The sequence below is a fragment of the Pezoporus wallicus genome, unplaced genomic scaffold, assembly GCF_028554395.1.
Source record: "Pezoporus wallicus isolate ANWC-B61680 ecotype Strahan unplaced genomic scaffold, APGP_CSIRO_Pwel_v1 contig_5787, whole genome shotgun sequence".
In the NCBI taxonomy this organism is placed as follows: domain Eukaryota; kingdom Metazoa; phylum Chordata; class Aves; order Psittaciformes; family Psittacidae; genus Pezoporus; species Pezoporus wallicus.
This window is the reverse complement of record NW_026637253.1, coordinates 2,180,109-2,198,189: the sequence shown is the minus strand read 5'-3', so window position 1 is coordinate 2,198,189 and position 18,081 is coordinate 2,180,109. Positions and strand designations below refer to the sequence as shown.

Genomic DNA, 18,081 nt, shown 5'->3' with positions numbered 1-18,081 from the left:
AACCATGATGTACCAAGTCTTGGAGCTACCTGCAGAGAAGACGCACAGCCACAGGCTCTCTTGGCACTCACCTGGTGGGTTACCTACACACAGCAGGGTGGGATGGATAGCTATACCACCTGCAGGTGGAGGTGCACAAATATGGGAATGTGTAACACGACAGCAGCAAAATCTGCAGTTTAAAAACCAGCTGAGCTACATCACAGTTGTTTCAGCACATAGAGGCCTGAAGTTACCAGCAAAAAACCAAACCAGTGAATAATCTTACCATTTGCAACAGATGCTGTGAAGAAACTACAATAGAACTTCCCTTTCAAACACATACATTGAAGCAGTTGTCATTTGGGCATGCAGCCCCCTTTTGCTCTGGGGAATATTGTTCAGTGAGAGGTATGTGCAAGTAGTGTTTTCTTCTAAACACAAATGGCCAAGAATACCTGACACCTTCCTGTCATCATGGATCAAGCCAGAACAGGCTGAGATCTTCAGAGGATGTGTAAAGATACGGTTCTTCATCCCAAAAGTCTGGGTTTATATTTAACAAAATGAACAACATAGTGACATGCACTGGGGGAGAGACGATGATCGGCTCCAGCCGATTTAAACACAACCACACCTGAGGCCTTAAAAAGGTAATGTGAAAAGAAAGCTGTAGATGCACAGCAATAGGTATTAGTGTTTGAGTTGCTGAGAACATCATGGAACAAATGAAGTTCTTGTTAAAGTAGTGGTAAGACCACAAATGGACATTTTATAAGGAACTTAGGAGACAAGAGAATAAACAAGAAAAATAAAACATATGAAAACATTATTTAATCATAAAAGAAAGTTACAATATTCAGTAATTTATTAGGGTGAGAATCTTTTTAACACAACAGAAAAAGCACCATCAGATATTAAAAGTAATAGAGTTTAAGGGCAAGGGGGAGATCAGTTTTAAAATATTCTATGTATTTCAGTAGTTTTTAAACCTTTCCTGATATTATAATTGTGTTGTGGTTTCAAAGCAGAAGATGCTGAACCAGAATACTTGGAGTTTAGAATAAGACCTTCCCACTTCTCTTGCTTAAATCAGTCCTCTCCATCCGTCCTGAAGAGTGTATATTTAACCTGCAAACGGAAACGGCGGGACTCCTTTCACCCCTAGCCCTGTTATCTATTAAAACAGAGACAAAAAAACAAGATCAGTGCAACAATTCACCACTATCAGACACTTGCTTTTCTTTCACAACTAGACATGCTCTAATTTAGAAAAGGACTCTGTCCTCCAACTCGATGTCCTACTGTATTTTGTACACAGCAGCTCATCACAGCCAGGAACTTCAGCCTGTGCAACCTGTGCTCTTTCTGTGAAGCTCAATAATCACAGACCAGAGTCCAGTCCCCAAAAGCCTCTTTCAAGATACCACTAAGCCTTAATTCTGCAGTTTGCAATATAGCCTTCAGTATGGACACATACAGAAGAGCAGGTTACAGATTTCAAACAAATCCCAAGCTGACAAATTTGTAAAGAGATAACTTAGTTATAACTAACTAGAAGGTAAATAATAGCAGATACTTTTATCTGCCATTGATTGAGACACAGAGTATTTACACATTCTTTCCATAATAAATAGAAAACCCAAACTGTATTGGGAAGGGGAGAACGAGAAAGAGGTGACAGCATAAAAAAATTGCAGTATCAGCGTTGTTACAAATGTCACAACATTACAAAACCCAGAAGTATTTCAAATCTCCAAGTACATTTAACTTCTTTGTCCTGCAACAGGAACCAAAAATGCAAACAGTAGCTTAACATATGTGAATTAAGTTCCAATGACCACCCCTTTTCCTGCTTCCCACCACTCCAACTGGGTTGCTACCTGAAAAATGCAGGAAGGAAAAAATGGCCTTCTAAAATAACAGGAAAAAGTATCATTCACCTTGAAAATCCCACCAGCCTGCGGCTGCCGTGAAAGCCATTCTTTATCCATCCCGTCACTGGCAGAAGTCACATACATTTCTGAATAATCCTTTCCTCCGAAACAGCAGGAAGTTGTCTTGTCAACAGGAAGTTTCACTGTCTGCAGTCTTTTTCCTGAAGAAAACAATGCATTGTGCTCCCATTCGTCAGCTTAGGACAAGAAACTTAAACAAATTATGCGAATAACCAGCATGGAGCCAGGTGTTCCACAAAAGCAGGTACCAGGGCAGGAGCAGGTCCTATGCTGCATTTCAGCACACTGATGAGCACCGTGACAGGAGAAACCAGGCTTCTGTTCACCACAGAAGTGGATTTTCTGTTGTTGACGACGTATCATTTGACAAGTTTCAGTCTCACTTATTACAAACAGATCTTCCTTCCCCCCAGTCTCAGCTTGTCCCCTAAGTAAATGCTAACAGCCACAGCACAGATGTTTATCTCAGCTCATCATCTCGGCTGCCCATGCAGTCAATGGAAATGAGATATAATTCCTCCCTACAACAGGTCACATGAATCATGCCCTAGAGCTGATGACTTTTCTACTTATAACTACAAAGGAAGCCTGGAGCAGACAGACCTCATGCAGCTCTATTGAGGCGTACCTCGTGCTACACCTCTACTGCCTGCAGTTAAGGAAGATTAATTCCTTGAAGTTTTTCCTGAAATTTCAATAGCCTTTCAAAACAAGCTTGAATAAAATAGGGATCATGGGACAAGTCTGAAGCTTGGAAGAAACTAGTGCTATCATAGAATCATAGAACAGTTAGGCTTGGAAAGGACCTTAAGATCATCTACTTCCAACCCCCCCTGCCTAAATGATATTACTCATTTATTATACTAACAAACAGCTACCAGCATAATGACAGTAGTAAATGGACTGGCCCAGCCTTAACCAGAAGGCTGTCATAGAATAGTTTCTTCTTACAAAACACGTATCTTCCCTGCCCCACAACTGCATGTGTAAAGGCCCGGTCCCCTTACAGTAAATAACTGTTTAGCGATGAGTTGCAATAGCAGGAGAGTAACTTTGATGTCAGGAATCCTACAAGGGAAAAGAAAAAGTGGAAAGTTTGGCCCACTTAACACCTGTCAGAAGTTTTTGGTCAGCTTCAGAGTGGGGCCACCATTTCCCAGGAGGTGTTTATCAACCCTTCTGCCTCACCACCAAGCTGCACTTTTCTCCCTTGCGATGATGTAGCAGTGCTGCAATTACCTGACAAAAGCACAGACTAAGCAGCTTCACATGTACCACAACACTAAGTGGGTCATAAGCACAGGTAAAATCAAGGCCACATTTAAGCTGTTGGTGCAGTCCTGGCACACTTTTGGCCTGCCTAGATGGATATAGTGCTCCCCAGAGGCTGTTTGGTCTCTGCTTTGGTGTGGGAAGACAGCCTGGCTGTCCAAAATAAGCTACAATATAGAATCACAGAATGGTGTGGGTTGGAAGAGACCTTAAAGACTACCCAGTTCCAACCCCCTGCCACAGGCAAGGACACTTTCCACTAGACCAGGCTGCTTCAACCCCCATCCAACCTGGCCTTGAGCACTGCCAGGGATGAAGCGTACACCACGCACAACTTCTCTGGGCAACCTGTGCCAGTGCCTCACCGCTCTCATAGTGAAGAATTTCTTCCTAATATCTCATCTAAATTCTACCCTGTTCTAATTTAAAGTCATTCCCCCTTGTCCTATTACTACACGCCCTTGTAAAACATCCCTCATCATATGCTGTATGGCGCAGGACTAACGGACATTGCCTGATCCATTTTACTTGCTAGTACTGAAGTAACCAGTACACGCAGAATACACAACAGAGGGATGTGCAGAATTCTCTTGGCTTCATCAGCAACTCTGATGATGTCTTGGTACTTTACAACTCTGTTTTAAGCCGAAAATAAATATAAGAAAATAGCAAGTAAGGAGGGGTGAAAAAGCCTGGAAAGTTTGAGCAGTCTTGGATTCCTGATGCTGTGCAATAAGCTTATTTGGCACACTTCTAGACCCACAGTGGCCAAAGTAAAAATCAAACCCACTTTGTAAGAGCATTTAGGTTGCCAGAGATCATTTGCCTGTCTGGTTAACTGCTTTTTTTTTCCTCTGAGAAGAGCAGATTTTTCAAAATATCTAGAAAAACTGGGAAAGAAGTAGTTCTGTCTGTTGCCTGGGAGTGACAAGGACCAATATGAGTCCCAAGACAAGGCTCCTGACAACTTGCTCAACCAACACTTTGTTGTTATCCAGTCAGCTGTCAATTGAAGCATAACATGGTTGCATGGGTTACATGATTGCATACAAAATGCTCCAGAGGCCACCCTAGAAACTGGCTGAAACCAAGTCTGGGAGAAAATGAGTGTGAAGGGTATTCAAAGGCAAAAAATATGCATTGCAGGAGAAGAGGCATGAGCCCCAAAGACAAGCGGAGACACCTTGACTGCACTTGCAGAGTGGTCTCAGTGTAGCAGCCTGGAAGATATTGTTTACAAAGATCTGAGATGAGCATTGTCTCCTGAAGTACAAGAAAATCTGCACCTGGACGCTCCAAAATCTACCTGAAGTATTCGTCTAGGCCTGGTACCTAGAAGGGAGAAACTCAGCGAATCTTTTAGACCCTATACAATCAAAGGACATAAGAATACATTCATTAGGAAGAGCTGTCAAATATTTAATTCCTAATAATAAGACAAGACTACACAAAACTAGGTCACTACATGACCAGAAGGTATGACAAGACTTGGCAATATACAAGTTAGACATCCCTTTGCAGCCCTTTGCAAACCCAGTTGGATCAGTCATCACAGTCTTTCCCTGTAGCACATCCTAAATCTCAAGGCAGCAGCTGTCTGGGCTAAAGAAGCTTAGACCTGAAAAGCTGCTTCACCCTGAAACTCAAAACCTTCTATTAGAAAAGATGCAAAACAAACAAGTTTCCTTACCCATCCTCCTAAAAACACAGTCTAAGCTTTGCTATCAGTGAAACCTGAAAACCCCTCCATGCTTTAGATCAACTTTTTATCAGTGGATGTAACTGCAACTGTCTGACAGTCATTCAAGTCACACTTAATAGCTATTGTGCATTAAAAGAGAGGCTTTCATGGAGCTCTCTTCAAACCTGTCTGGGTTATCTCCCTAAACAGCTTCAATTCACTCAGAATTCAGCAATTTGCAGATTTTACATATTACTGTCCCTGTGGAGAGGCAGATAAGCATGAGATATTCACAAAGAAGGCTCTTTTTGACATGGACACTTAACCTGAGAAACTTCTTGCTAATGTTTTTGGTAATGTTTGCTGCAGGTGCTGGGTGTTCTACATGGGAAGAGAAAATCACTGGCACCTACTGGTACATCCAAACCACATTCAGCTCCTAAAGACTCTGCTCTGAACACAGTAAGAAACTGGGAATGCATTAGGGATATATACTCTGCTGTCAATATTCTTAGTCTCTCTCTGACTTTTGCTTATGAACACTATTCTCTTTAGCTTTCATTTAAGAAAATACTTCCAAAAGGGAGGACAAAAAGGAAAACAAGTGAAAAAAGGAAGAAGGTGAAGGCGAGGGAGGAAAAAAGTAGAAACGGTGAATCAGAGAGGCTCACGTGTTTTTGACCCAGGCTAAATCATGCCTGGCAGACCACCAAAGCCCAAATGAGGGCAGCAATGAATGACAGGCTCAGACAATGGGCACACCCAAGACACTACTGTGGGAATGGTAAAATGCTGTGGAATTCATTAAACATTTTTTTTATCATCTCAATTGCAAAGTTCATTGTGCAAATAATTTTCAACAATAAACCAACATTGCTGGTATCAGTGTCTCATGGGACTTGTATTAATCTCAGTAGGCTGCCCAAAATAATACGCTATGCTGAAGAAAGAAGCCAAAAAATGGTTTAAGTCATCTTTGCTTTTTCATGGCTCACTAATTTTCTTCCACATAATTTATCAATGAGGTAAACCTTAAGCTTGGAAGCTGTAAGAGGATGCTAACTCAAACAATTCACAAGCATAATAATAATCTCCTCATCAACTTTACCTTTTCCAACACAACAGAGGCTAGAACTAAGGAGTCTTATTTACAAAGCTAACTTTTGAGAACAGGGACATTAATCTGTTTAATATACCATTTCTGTGAGGGGAAAAAAAAACACCTCTTATTCTTTGTGCTTGTTTCTCTTTTTCTCTCATACAGAATTCCAGCCCACCCTTTGCAAGGATTTACCTGTCTCAGGATCAAGACGAATCACTCTCCCCCCATCATAACAAGCTACCCAGAGTTTGTCTTCTGTATCAATGCACATCCCATCAGGAATGCTCTCCTCTTTTTCCAGTTTGTATATACTCCTACGGTTGCCTGCAGGGTCGAAAAAACCAACACAACTGAGACAGTTGTTAAAACTTTTATCAAAACTGCAGCCCAGCAGTTAATTATCCTGTGAGTTTCAAAAGCTGTGCTTTTTCATATGAAAGAAACAGATTGTGTCTGCTGCCCTGTTTGTTTCCCTGAGCCAGTTGTTTCTTGGCATGAAAGCCTGTGGATCAGTTTCTTCCCATTGGAAGTATAATCTTTGTTTTTTGGTATTCCTTTCTAGTGCAGCACTCATGCTCCCTACTTTTAATACTAAATGAAGAACTGAATACATTAATGTTATATATATATATATTCAGAAAATTAATTACTTGTTCTAATAGCAGTTTGGATCATTACAAGTATGGGCCACTTCCAGTCAGAAAACTGGAGACTTTTCAAACAGATTGCTGGAACGTGCCAATAATCACTGTTCCAACACAAAACTGACCTTAAGATATATAAACTGAGAGTTTATATAAACACAGAGTTAGAAAAAGCATCAACTTCAAAGGCATACTGTCAAGCGAGACCCAAACAACTCTTACCTGGACTTTTATCCACTGTTATTAAAGAAAATGAAAACCAATTTCCCAACATTGTTTATTTTATGCTCTGACAACTTCAATGTTTCTCACATGCAGAAATATTTTTAATGAGTTTCCTTTGTCTCCTGGGGATTCTCAGACTGCCCACAGAAAGGGAGTGAATGAGCGGGGGTGAGAGAGAGAAGAACCGCCCTGTTTCCTAAAGGAAAATCCAGTTGGAAGCTATAGCAGAGACACTAGGACAAGATGCTACACCCAGTATGACTTTAAATTCACTGTTTCAAAGCTAAATATCAAATTGACTGGGTTCTTTTAAAGCAAAATACTGCAGTCCATGTACTCAATAGCAAACTATTAGTCCAAGCCACTGAATTCTTTTCTTTTGCCCAAGCTTGTAGAAGCCCTTAAAGGGTTGTTTTGTCTTAAATAAATGAAGAAGTTTTGAGTTGCTGTTTGGCTCTATCTGCAGAATCTTCGTTTAAGAGCTTATATTAAAAAAAAAAAAAACAAAACAGGGTGGAAAAAACCTCCAGAGAAGCTAGCAAAGGTTCTGCACAGGACTACAAGCATTCTGATACTTTGCCTATGCTGTCAGTAATAAGAAGCACGGAGCCACAGAAACCTAGCCATGTAAGAAACACTGCCTTTTTTAAACAAGAAGATCAGATATGCATCTTGTTTAATAACAGCAGTCCACATTACTGCTCAAACTCTGCCACTCAATTTATATACTTTAGAATATTACCAACAGCATCTGATTAGTTTGACCTTACTCAGGCTCAGATGGATGTTAATATGACTTCTGTTGCTTTGTTCTAAAGAGGTTTCTGTAGGAGCACTCCCAAAGCTCTGATCATCTCTGCATCATAACCAGAATGCAAACAAACATCCCCATCATTAGGTGCAAACAATTATTGTAGAATGCAACAATTCATACCAATTTTTCCAGTTTGGAGGTCATAATCAAAGGCATCCACTGAGTAGGACAAGCTGTCAATGTAAAAGAAGGTTTTGTGATCCAGCGACCAGTCCAGCCCATTAGAAATGTCCACCTGATCAAAGTGCTTCACCACTGTGAGATCAGAGAGGAGGGAATACAGAGAGCCCTGGTGTCTTTCCAGCACAGCAGGACGAATCTCCTCAGCCATTGTCCCTGTGCAGAGCCAAAGGGGAGAGAGCAGGTTTAGAATGAAATAAGTTCAGAGTGAAAGCAAGTTTGGGTTTGGTGGCAGCCCCTTGCTATGACAATGACCACATTGCCCATGTAGAAGGGAGCAGTGTGGGGCTTCAGAAATTTGGGGAAGAAACTGAGTAAAAGCAAAAGAGAAAGGTAGGTTTCAAAAGTGCTTGCTTTCAGCAGAAGATGTAGAAACACAGCCTTTGTTTTTCTGTTGAACTGTGGCAGAAACGGTGTGCAGCACGATTCCTGCAAAATGCCTTATTCAGTCATTCAAATATTGAGAAAGGCGTGGTCAGCATTTAACTTCCCGCAAATCTCCACATCTTGTTTAACAGAGACTGGGAAAAACATTTCCTCCTGCCTCAGAATGAGTCTTACCAAAGCGTCTCCAAAAAACAAATCTCATCTTTATGGCTCAAAGTTGGCAGCTAAGACCGGCTCTTAGAGTTTGGGTAAATGCAAGTTAAGGTAAGTCTGGGGACCCAATTACATGGCAGATAGACGCAATGGTGTTTTACAAAACAGGAGGACAGGATCACAGGACAGCTGAGGCTGGTGGGCTCCCCTGGAGATCATCCAGGCCCACCCCCTGATTAGATGGTGTCCCCTTGATTAGATGTCACCTGGATTATCCCCATGTAAATGGAATAAACTCTGCTTGAAGACAGCAACAACAAAAAATCCACCTCCACCATTTAACTATGAATCAACACTTACTGCATCCAAAAGTGATTGCTGTTTGGTGATTCATCACCAAAACCTCACAGCGCAGCAGAAGGAAAGAACCACCTGCAGCTTACCTGCAAAATACCTCCCTGCAGGATCTACTTTCCCATCATTGAATCGGTTGTTTGGTTTATCCTTGTCCACGTGAGTAATGGTGGTTACCAGCTGCTCATTCCATTTCAAAGCAGCAAATCTTGTTCCCAGAGTGATGACATAACCCCCAGATTTCCGGAGAGCCACAGAGCTCACGGGAGCATCTAGAAACAGGGTGAAATGGAAAAGAGGGATGTGCTATGAAGAGGCATTTGTTTTCTGTCCACTTCAGACATGCCAGTCTAGTTACACTAGACTCAGTATGACCACAGGCAAGAGAAACAAACTCCTTTTCTACCAACAAAACTGGTGTGTAAATGCACAGAAATAGATTCTTCCATGTGAAGAGGGCATACTTAATGCATACAGAAAGTCACTATGAAGAAAAATCACCAGTCTGGGACACACAGACTCCAGGAACTTGAGTACTACCATAGCAACCAGGAGCAATAATCATTACCAGCACCTGGTTCTGAGGTGCTTTAAGAAATAAGTAAATAATTCAATAAAAAGATACAGGCATGTAAGCTTTTTACAGCAGCTTACTGCCTGGGCTCCCCCTTTCTCAAGGGAAAAATCAATTGCCACAAGAGCACTGGAGCAACTGTGTTTGTTTAGCACAGCTCCTGAGTAAATCAGCTCTACAGCAGCATTGAGCTGTAACTCATGGAGACAGAGAGTATCTCTGCATTGGGACAGGTCACACTGGACAGGAGAGCCACCCCTCTGCACCACGCTGCTGTGCAGTTCAGACACGCTGCCAGCAGCACCAGAAACACACCCAGGAGTGGCAGAGCTTTCCACGAGTCAAAGCAAAACCAAAAGTTAATAAATGCTCCATGGTTATTTTACACTCATTTGCGTTATTATGCAGTAAGACCTCAACTGCAGGTTATTATAAAGGAATTAGTGAAAAAGCAGCAAAATGAGTGTGGATAACATTTCTGTAAAAACCTGCAATCAGGCGCAACATAAGGAATAACAACATTAAACAGGGCAATAAAGTCTGGCATAGCATTTAATACACATGGGACTAATTGGCAACTTTTTAATTTAAAAATAAAACATTTCATGTATTTATAGCTTTGCAGAGGTATAATTAGGTAATAGCTTCCCAAACACTTATAAACATCACCAGCCATCCCTGTTGCCAAGAGGAGCTGCTCCTTTCTGGCTGCTTGCTCTTGGCTCAGGATGCTCCTTCCCTTTGCAGTCCCGGCAGCGGTACCACCATGCAAGCAAACCAAATGCTATTTGCCCCCAACACCGGAGATGCACACCTAATTGCAAGCTCGACTCTAGCGACTCTTTCACCTAGAGGTGCGCCACCTCTAGGTGTTGGTCTGGGCTTACCTACAGTGGGCAAACAGGTGCCACTTCTCCTTACTGTGCCAACACAGAGAGGCTGGCAGAGTCCCCTCAGCCCTTTGTGGCACCCACCAAAGGAATTAATTTTGCTGCTTTTCCAATTGCCGGTAAAAGCACTTTTCTGCCTGCACTAGCAGCAGGGGCTTTGCTGGGAGAGCATAGGAACACCTCTCCTTGGTATGCAGCTCTCCATTTGCTCTCCCGGTGAAACACCCCCTGGGCTATAGCTCACATGAGCCCTTCCACCCAGGCAGCCCCCAGGGCCTCCCTCCCTTCCAACCTGGGGGAGCAGCCCTAAGCACAGCAGCCTGTACACCCCTACCTGCCTGTCCCTGGAGGTAGGCACAGGTGCCCCTTCAGCCACAAGAACAGCCCCATAGCTCCCGACAAAGCCTCCCAGTGGAAAGGGGAGTATAAGCCTAGTGAGATGGACACAGCCACCCACCCCACTGTTCACTGCAGAAGTGAGCGTATTGGCCTTGCACACAGCTCAATCTGCAGCCACCCCAGAGGGCTTCATTAAGCAGCATCCACAGGAACCAATTTATTTGCAACACCATCTTATGCCAAACAGAAAATTGACCGTAAAGTTCCCCCCACCCCAGGCACAATTACGCATGTAGTGGTGTTTTCCCTGTGAAGCTGAAAAGGGCATTTGAAGTTGCTGCTAAGTGTGGGGTTGTTGCAATTCTCTATAAACTTCAGTAATGAGTAATTTCCCCCTCAGCTGCCACTTTGGACATCAACCCGCTATTTAAATCACATGATACTCTTTGGGTGTTTGCTGGTTGGGTTTGGTTTTTTTTTCTTTTAATCATGGTACTCCCAAAGGCACAGCCATTAACTAAAACTATTTTGTTACAAAACAGAGGAAACAGAAGGAAGTAGAAAAAAAAAAACAAACTACTTCAGCTACTACCCCTTCTACACCTCCAATGAGGCCACATGTAAAAGATTACACCTTTGAGAGTAGGTCCAAGTTGGGTAGGGGGAGGCAGAGAGAAGCACCCCTCCTCAGCTAAGGTAAGAAGAACTAAGTCTGGGAAGGAATGCTTCCAGACTTAGTATCGAGCCTTCTTCCATCTTAAAACTGGTAACTACAGTAATGCGAAAGGCAGGTAAGTCCCATTCAATTCATTGGGAATGATGCGAACAGCTTATAGGTGAGAAAAAGTGATTTTCACCAAGTGTTACTGAACATGAGAAAGTCATAAATACAAGTACTTAAAACATTTAAGGATCTGGCTTCTGAAAGACAATTAAGTACATTATTACACAGAAAAGTACATCTGCAACTCTTCACAAGAATTAGCACATTTCTTCCTTTCTTGACTAAATACTTCAACTATCGAGGATCTAGGTGGTGACACTGTTACCTTACAAAAATGTCTTCTTAAACAGGTACAGGAATTTTTCTTCCAATAAAGAAAACATTATGGGCATTGCTCCTTCTGTAACACCCCCCCCCACACCCCCCCCCCCAAATATCAAGAGCAGAACTTTATCTCTGGGACAATGCAGGACAATTTAGATTAGATATTAGGAAGAAATTCTTTACTATGAAGGTGGTGAGACACTGGAGCAGGTTGTCCAGAGAAGCTGTGGCTGCCCCATCACTGACAGTGTTCAAGGCCAGGCTGGATGGGGCTTTGAGCAACCTGGTCTAGTGGAAGGTGTCCCTGCCCATGGAAGGGAGGTGGAATTCTATGATCTTTAAGGTCCCTTTCAACCCAAACCATTCTATGATTCTTTGAACGAAAGAGATTGTGAACAAGTCACAGGAAAGAGAAGCTGATCAAACATTAGCCCAGAATCATAAGAGGGGTGCTCAGGACTGTCTGGCCAGTATCTACTGTCTGTGCACAGCACAAGTCCCGGTGTCCTCCTTGGCCTAGGAAAGTCAGGTTTTAGGGAAAGATCTCTATAAGTTGAGCGGCTTTTGAGGAATGCAGATGCATCACCAACAGGTACCCTGGCCACATTGGGCAGGGACAGAGGACCAAGGCAGAAGACACAACTGTTGTGATGAGCAGAGGATTTTTGAGCCATTCCTTACCCACAGAGATGGCCTGCACCTGCTTGGTGACCGAGCTCCAGCGGCACACCTTTCTACCCGTGATGTCCACGCAGAGGAGCGCGCTTTCCTTCTCATCCCAGACGGGCGACTCCCCAATCCTGTAGCCCTCGCTGGCTACGCACTCAATCTTAACGGCTGACATGCCTGTAGAGAAAACCATTCCATTTTACACGCCTCTGCCAACAGCAAGAGCATATGAAATCCACTTCTGAGTGCTGAAAATCAGTGTTCAGAGCCGTGCTTCAAGCATAGCGAGGCTTCACCTGTACACAGCGACAGAGCTTATCCGTGCTGCCTGCGCCGATGGCCCGCTTCGTGCTACTGAACGACTTTCACATGTCCAACAACGTGCGCTCCCCTCCCCGCCGCTGCGGGGAGCGCAGCGCGGCCCGGCCCGGCCCGGCCCGGCCCGGCGGCAGAGAGCGCCTGCATCCGGCGGGGCACCCAGCCGGGCACCCCGCGCGGCGGTGTGGAGCGGATTGTAATGCATCACGGCGAAGGTTGCAAACAATAATGCAAAACAAGGGGTGTTTGGGTAATAAAACAGACACAAATCCCAACTGGGGGCGCCGGGCCCGGCGGGGGAAGGCCCGTCAGCCGGCAGTCCCGCCCCTGCACTCCGGGCTGCTCCGGCGCACCTCTGCCGCGGCGTGGGGCGGTGTGATTTAACCACACACACCCCTCAGTGTATCCACACGCAGGAGACAATGAAGCAGTGGCAACAGAGCACCACACGCACGCCTTCCCCGCCTGCCTTACCTGATTCGGGGAGCGCAGCCAAAGGCCCCCGACAGCCGCCGCCGCTCTTATAGCGGGGAGGCGGCCCCTCTCCTCGGCGCCCCGGGGCCGGTGGCGGCGGGGCCTCTGGTGTCGCGGCCAGGGGCGGGCCTCCCGGGCAGTCCTGCCCCGGGGGAAAGGGCGGGGGGGGGGGGGGGGCCCCCCGCAGGGCCAGGCCGGGCCCCTCGGGGAACTTTCCGCGTGGTGCTGCAAGGACGGCGCAGGGAGCGGGCGGTTCCAGGTGAGGTCCAGCTTCACCCTCCAAAAGCTGCAGGGAGGAAGAAAGAGAGAGGAGATTTCTCCCCGCAGTGGACAAGTGTCTTCTCTCTCCGGAGGCCTGGTCTGTGTGTGCCTTCTCCTTGCTTGGCTTACGCGTCTGCTGAGCCTTGGCCCCGGCTCCCAGCACCGCGCATCGTCCTCCACAGATCCTGCAGCATTTCCAGGAATCCAGGACCTTCCACGTGTCATGTCGTGCCCTCTTTTGCTCCTCTTGCTGTATAGCTTCAATTACTTCCAAAGCGAGGAGACAAACAGATGGCTAGCACCAAAATTTCCACGTGCAATTCTCCACTGCACCTGCCTGTGTTCATGCCGCTGTGGCTCCCAGTCACAAAGCAGTGTGTTTTCTAAATGCCAGCTTTCCTCTTTAGCATCCCAACAGATTGCCTTTTGACTTGAATTCGGTCATCGCCACAAGGATCTGTGATACAAGAGCGACTTTGGTCTCACTGCTCCATGTCTTGTGTGTCTTCTGGCAACCCAGGGGGCACCAAGCTGGCTCACCGCCGTATGCCCCTGAACCAGGATCAACACGGCTGCTCCAAACCCCCTTTTCCCCACCCAGACTCTTGTTTCCAGCTGGCACTTCATTCCACTGCACACCAGGCAGTCCCCTCAGAGCTTCTGTTACAGGTCTTACTTGTTCCTTACCAGACACATTCCTATTAGCAATTATCTCCTGCCAAGCATTTTTACTGGGTTACCTTTATTCACACAGCAGGTGTTCACAGCCCAGGCTTCATTTGGTCATGGCTTTTTTTTCTTTTAGTGGTATATTTGGAAAATGTATGGGCTACCTGGCCTTACCAACATGTTTTTCATGCAGGCTTACCTCAGTGGACTACTATACCACTGTACTACATTAACCAAGCAGTTAGGCTTTTATTGTGTCAGGCTTGCGTAGCGTTGCTTCAGTGCTTCACACTGAACTTCCTCCTTCTGTCCCCACTGTTGTGTTGTACAACAAACAGCAGGATTTCATCCTGGACCCAAGGCAAGCAAATTATTAGTGACTGCCATCACAGAAAACGAACATCCAGAGAAAAAGTGCTACAGTTCTCTTTCTTTCATACATTTTTCAATAAGGGAAGAGGATCCAGACGTTAACTAAAAAAAACCCAGAATGTATCCTGAGAATTCATGAAGTACAGCAAAGTACAACTACCAATTCTTACAAAGCTCAGCCACATTTGCTGTTCTCCCCTTGTCCTTGCACACTACAAGGCCTTTTGCCTTTGGGACATGTGGTCAGTGAAACAGCTAACTGAATTCAGCAAGCAGGAGATACTCGCACTCTCAACCTACCTGGCGCCAATCTCTCTGCTCCTTGCTGACTTAGGCATTTGCTAGCATGGTTTGGAGGCATCAAAACAAGCTGTGGGATGGCACACACCTTGGGAGAAAATTAACAGCTTCTGCAAGCGCTGGGTTACAACACAAACTCTGGTCTCCTTCCAAAGTACCAAGTATTTTGAACTTGTATCTCCAGTTACACAGGGCAGTACTCCTGCTTTGTCTTTTCTGTAACAGTTAATCCAGGCTTGCTGGAAGGTAGAGCAGGGAGGAATTCATGGCAGGGTGCCTTCACAGAGAGCATCAGCTGAGGTCTTCTGCCAGTACAAGCTCAATATGGGAGAGAGGAGCACAGACAAGATAGTTGTGGAAAGTGGTGTTGCCATGTGGCTTCCCCACCAGGAATTTCCCTCCCTTGCATCGCAGCCACAATGTCTATTCTGTGGCCTCTAAATCTGAGTAACAAGGAGCACACACAGCACAAAGGAAGTGGCTGGTGGCTCAGCATTTATTCCACATGGTAGCGTACACTGCACACTTACTCCTGTTTTGTGAGAGCAGGGAAAGGGGAATCTTACTATGGCAGCCATGAGGAGCAGTAAGAGTAGACCTATGCTGCAGGAGGTCCTGTAAGGTGAAGTCACAGCCCTTACCCAGCCTGCAGGCTCCCAGAGCCTGCCGCAAGCCATTACCCTTCTCTCTAGTCAGGAAATTTTGACCAGTTCTGGAGAGTAGCCCAGTGTGCCACAAAGCAGGGAAAATTCCCCCCCGCCCGCCCCCCCCCAATAAGGACTGCAGGCAAGAATGGGTGCTGGGTGATTTCAGGGGTTACAAAAATAAACCAGGACTTGTTTATGCTGGTTCCTGGAAGGTTGCAGTTGTTCTTTTCTCCTTTTATAAATCTGATCCTCTTGTTTCTTCATCTTTAGAGCCCTCTTTGTCTTTTTTCTTTCACCTTTAGCCTTCTTGTTCTACTCCTATTTTAGTCCTCCTCCCTGTCTAAAGATGGGAGGGCTGTAGGCCTTATCCATGCCTGGTACAAAGTGCAATTGCCATATATCAGATGTCTCTATCTTAAAGACCCAGCACCTCACCAAGGCACTCTGTCAGGCCTCCTCCGCAGCTGAGCAAAGTGCAGCAGATAATACTGCATTTGGGAGGATGGAGAGAACACACCAAATCAAAAAACCCCAACACCAAGCGAGAGCAGAGAGAAATAAAAGATCAGTCACTGCAATCAGTTGGCTGGAAAGCAGGAGTTGGCACTGCCACACACTTGTTTTCAGCTAAGTACAGTTCTTGGAACTCACTTGTGTGTCCAGCTCAAGCTTTTATTTGTTAGTAAGCAACAAGTAGGTGCAGGAGAGATCAAACCGCTGGGATGCTACAACTGTTTACTAGTCTGGATGATCACAGTCCTGTATTTAAACACTCATGCATTTGCCAAAGTATTCCTGCTCTGTAAATGTCCTCTCTGGAGTGCGTTAAACAGCAGACTTGTGCCCACTGATTAATTTATGTGTTACATCAAGGCTAACACCCACTGCTGTCACACTGTCACAGAAGTTAATGCAGCATGGATTAAGAATTTCAGCCAGGCAATCTTTTCTAAAAAGGACTGCACCAAATTACCATGGAGTCATATTGAAGCATTTAGCCTTTAAAAGTGCAGTTTCTCTCACAGAACCAGCAACAGTTGTCTCTACTTATTGCAGTTTATTACACAGTCTTCTTTGAGCTTCATTTCTTACACAGTGGCTATGAAAAAGCGTATCACACCCCAGAACACAGTACTATAAGCAAACATATTGCCTTTCCCAGTGCAGCCAGCTTCTCAAGTGTTTCACAAACACCCCTCACACCACCACACATGCACCTCCAACTTCGTTGTCACTGGAGCACTCACAAGTGCTAGCTCCTGCCACCTTAAACTGTCCCAGAAAGATTCTCTGCTCTGCGGGCTGAGGAATCTTTTCTAAGAAGAAAGACGGCAAATCCCATTCTCGCTGTACATCACCAGGAGCAGCTGGGGAGCAGGGCGCTTCAGAAAGCCTTCTTCAGTGGAGCACGGCCAAGGCATTTTTCATTAATGCCTTACTTTTCTGGTCTTCATAATCCACGTGACCTGCATTTCCATTTTGCTTGCCTCAGGATAAAAAAAGAGCATTGATATGTGCTACAGCAGCTGCAAAATTACAGCCACAGCAAAGGCTGTGCAAGGGAGCCAGCATCTTTCATTCGAGGAGGTAATTTAGCAATAGTGCTTTCAGGGTTTGCACTTTTCAGGCACACCAGACCTTCTTCAGGCCCAAATCAGAAGCAAACTTCAGGTTTGGGGTGACTGCTCTGAGCTTAATTTAGCATTTCAACCAGTTTGAGAGAAGCCTGTTTTCTGTATCAGCCATTCGTACGAAGTATAAACTCCAACTTGCTTATGGATATCTACATCACCTGGCACATTCAGCTTTTGGCCTCTGTGCTTCCTTAAGCCAGGAGAGATGGCTAGCTTGTTGTAGAAGGAATAATCTGAAGGGAGAGGGTGAGGCAGTGCCCCTACTCCACTGTAGAGGAGATAACATAACAACGGCTGAGCCATCACTTCTAGGGAGGGGAAGTGCTTTGGTCAGGCTCTATTCAACCGATGTAAATGGAGCCTAAAATGCCAGTTATGCCAGGGCAGAGGTTCCCAAACTACTGAGCTAAGATAAGCTTCTGAGATAAGAGGGATGGAACTCCAAAGGAATGCAGCCAGACACTGTGATTTCAGATGAAGGGGATGGGCTAGTTTAATGATTTCCTCCCCTCTCTGGTACCTCATTAGGTACCTCACTAGGGCTTGCACTTCCAAAAAGGTATAACCAGAGCCATTTTCTCAAATGGCATGTCATACATTTTAATTTTAGAGGTATCACTCCAGTAGTAGCACCTATACTTGGATTCCTTGTGGTTGCTGAGACCACAGAAAATAAGAAGAGTGACAAATCTTGACATCGGTCACAACCTCAAGGACTTTTGGATGACCAGAAGATTTCTTGAAGGCATCTTCCTTTCTACAGTGCTGTTGTGCTAGGTTTTAAATTCTTCATCAGGACACTGGCCCACCAATTTGGCTAGCAGAACATCTCTGGAGCTATTACAGAACTCAAATAAGTCAAAATACACCTTGTGTCCCTGCCTTGCCCAGTGTTTTTCCCTGAAGTGAGGGCAGAGGGGGCAGGCACCTGTGGAAAAAAAAAAAAAAAGAAACCAGGAAAAATGTCTTGAGAAGGGCTAGGCCAAAAGAAACCATTAAGATGTCATTCCAGAGCCTACTGCAAGATTTAAAACAATGTCTCAGATAAGGCAGCCTAGGTGAGGCTAGCTGGTGATAGCCAGCTTTAGGGCTGTTGAGAAAGCAATGGGAAGGCTGGGAAGGTCAGCCCAGCCTGAA

General features: G+C 45.0%; 1 protein-coding gene across 1 annotated transcript; it reads right to left on the bottom strand.

The window, feature by feature from the left end:
- Positions 1-791: 791 nt before the first annotated feature.
- Positions 792-12,479, bottom strand: RGN (regucalcin). Its single transcript, XM_057404507.1, has 6 exons — positions 12,282-12,479; positions 8,839-9,021; positions 7,796-8,011; positions 6,185-6,316; positions 1,923-2,077; positions 792-1,156 (listed from the first exon to the last, which is right to left on the bottom strand). The coding sequence occupies exons 1-6, from the start codon at positions 12,460-12,462 to the stop codon at positions 1,106-1,108; spliced, it is 918 nt and encodes a 305-aa protein (XP_057260490.1). The 5' UTR covers positions 12,463-12,479; the 3' UTR covers positions 792-1,105.
- Between the last annotated feature and the right edge of the window lie 5,602 nt (positions 12,480-18,081).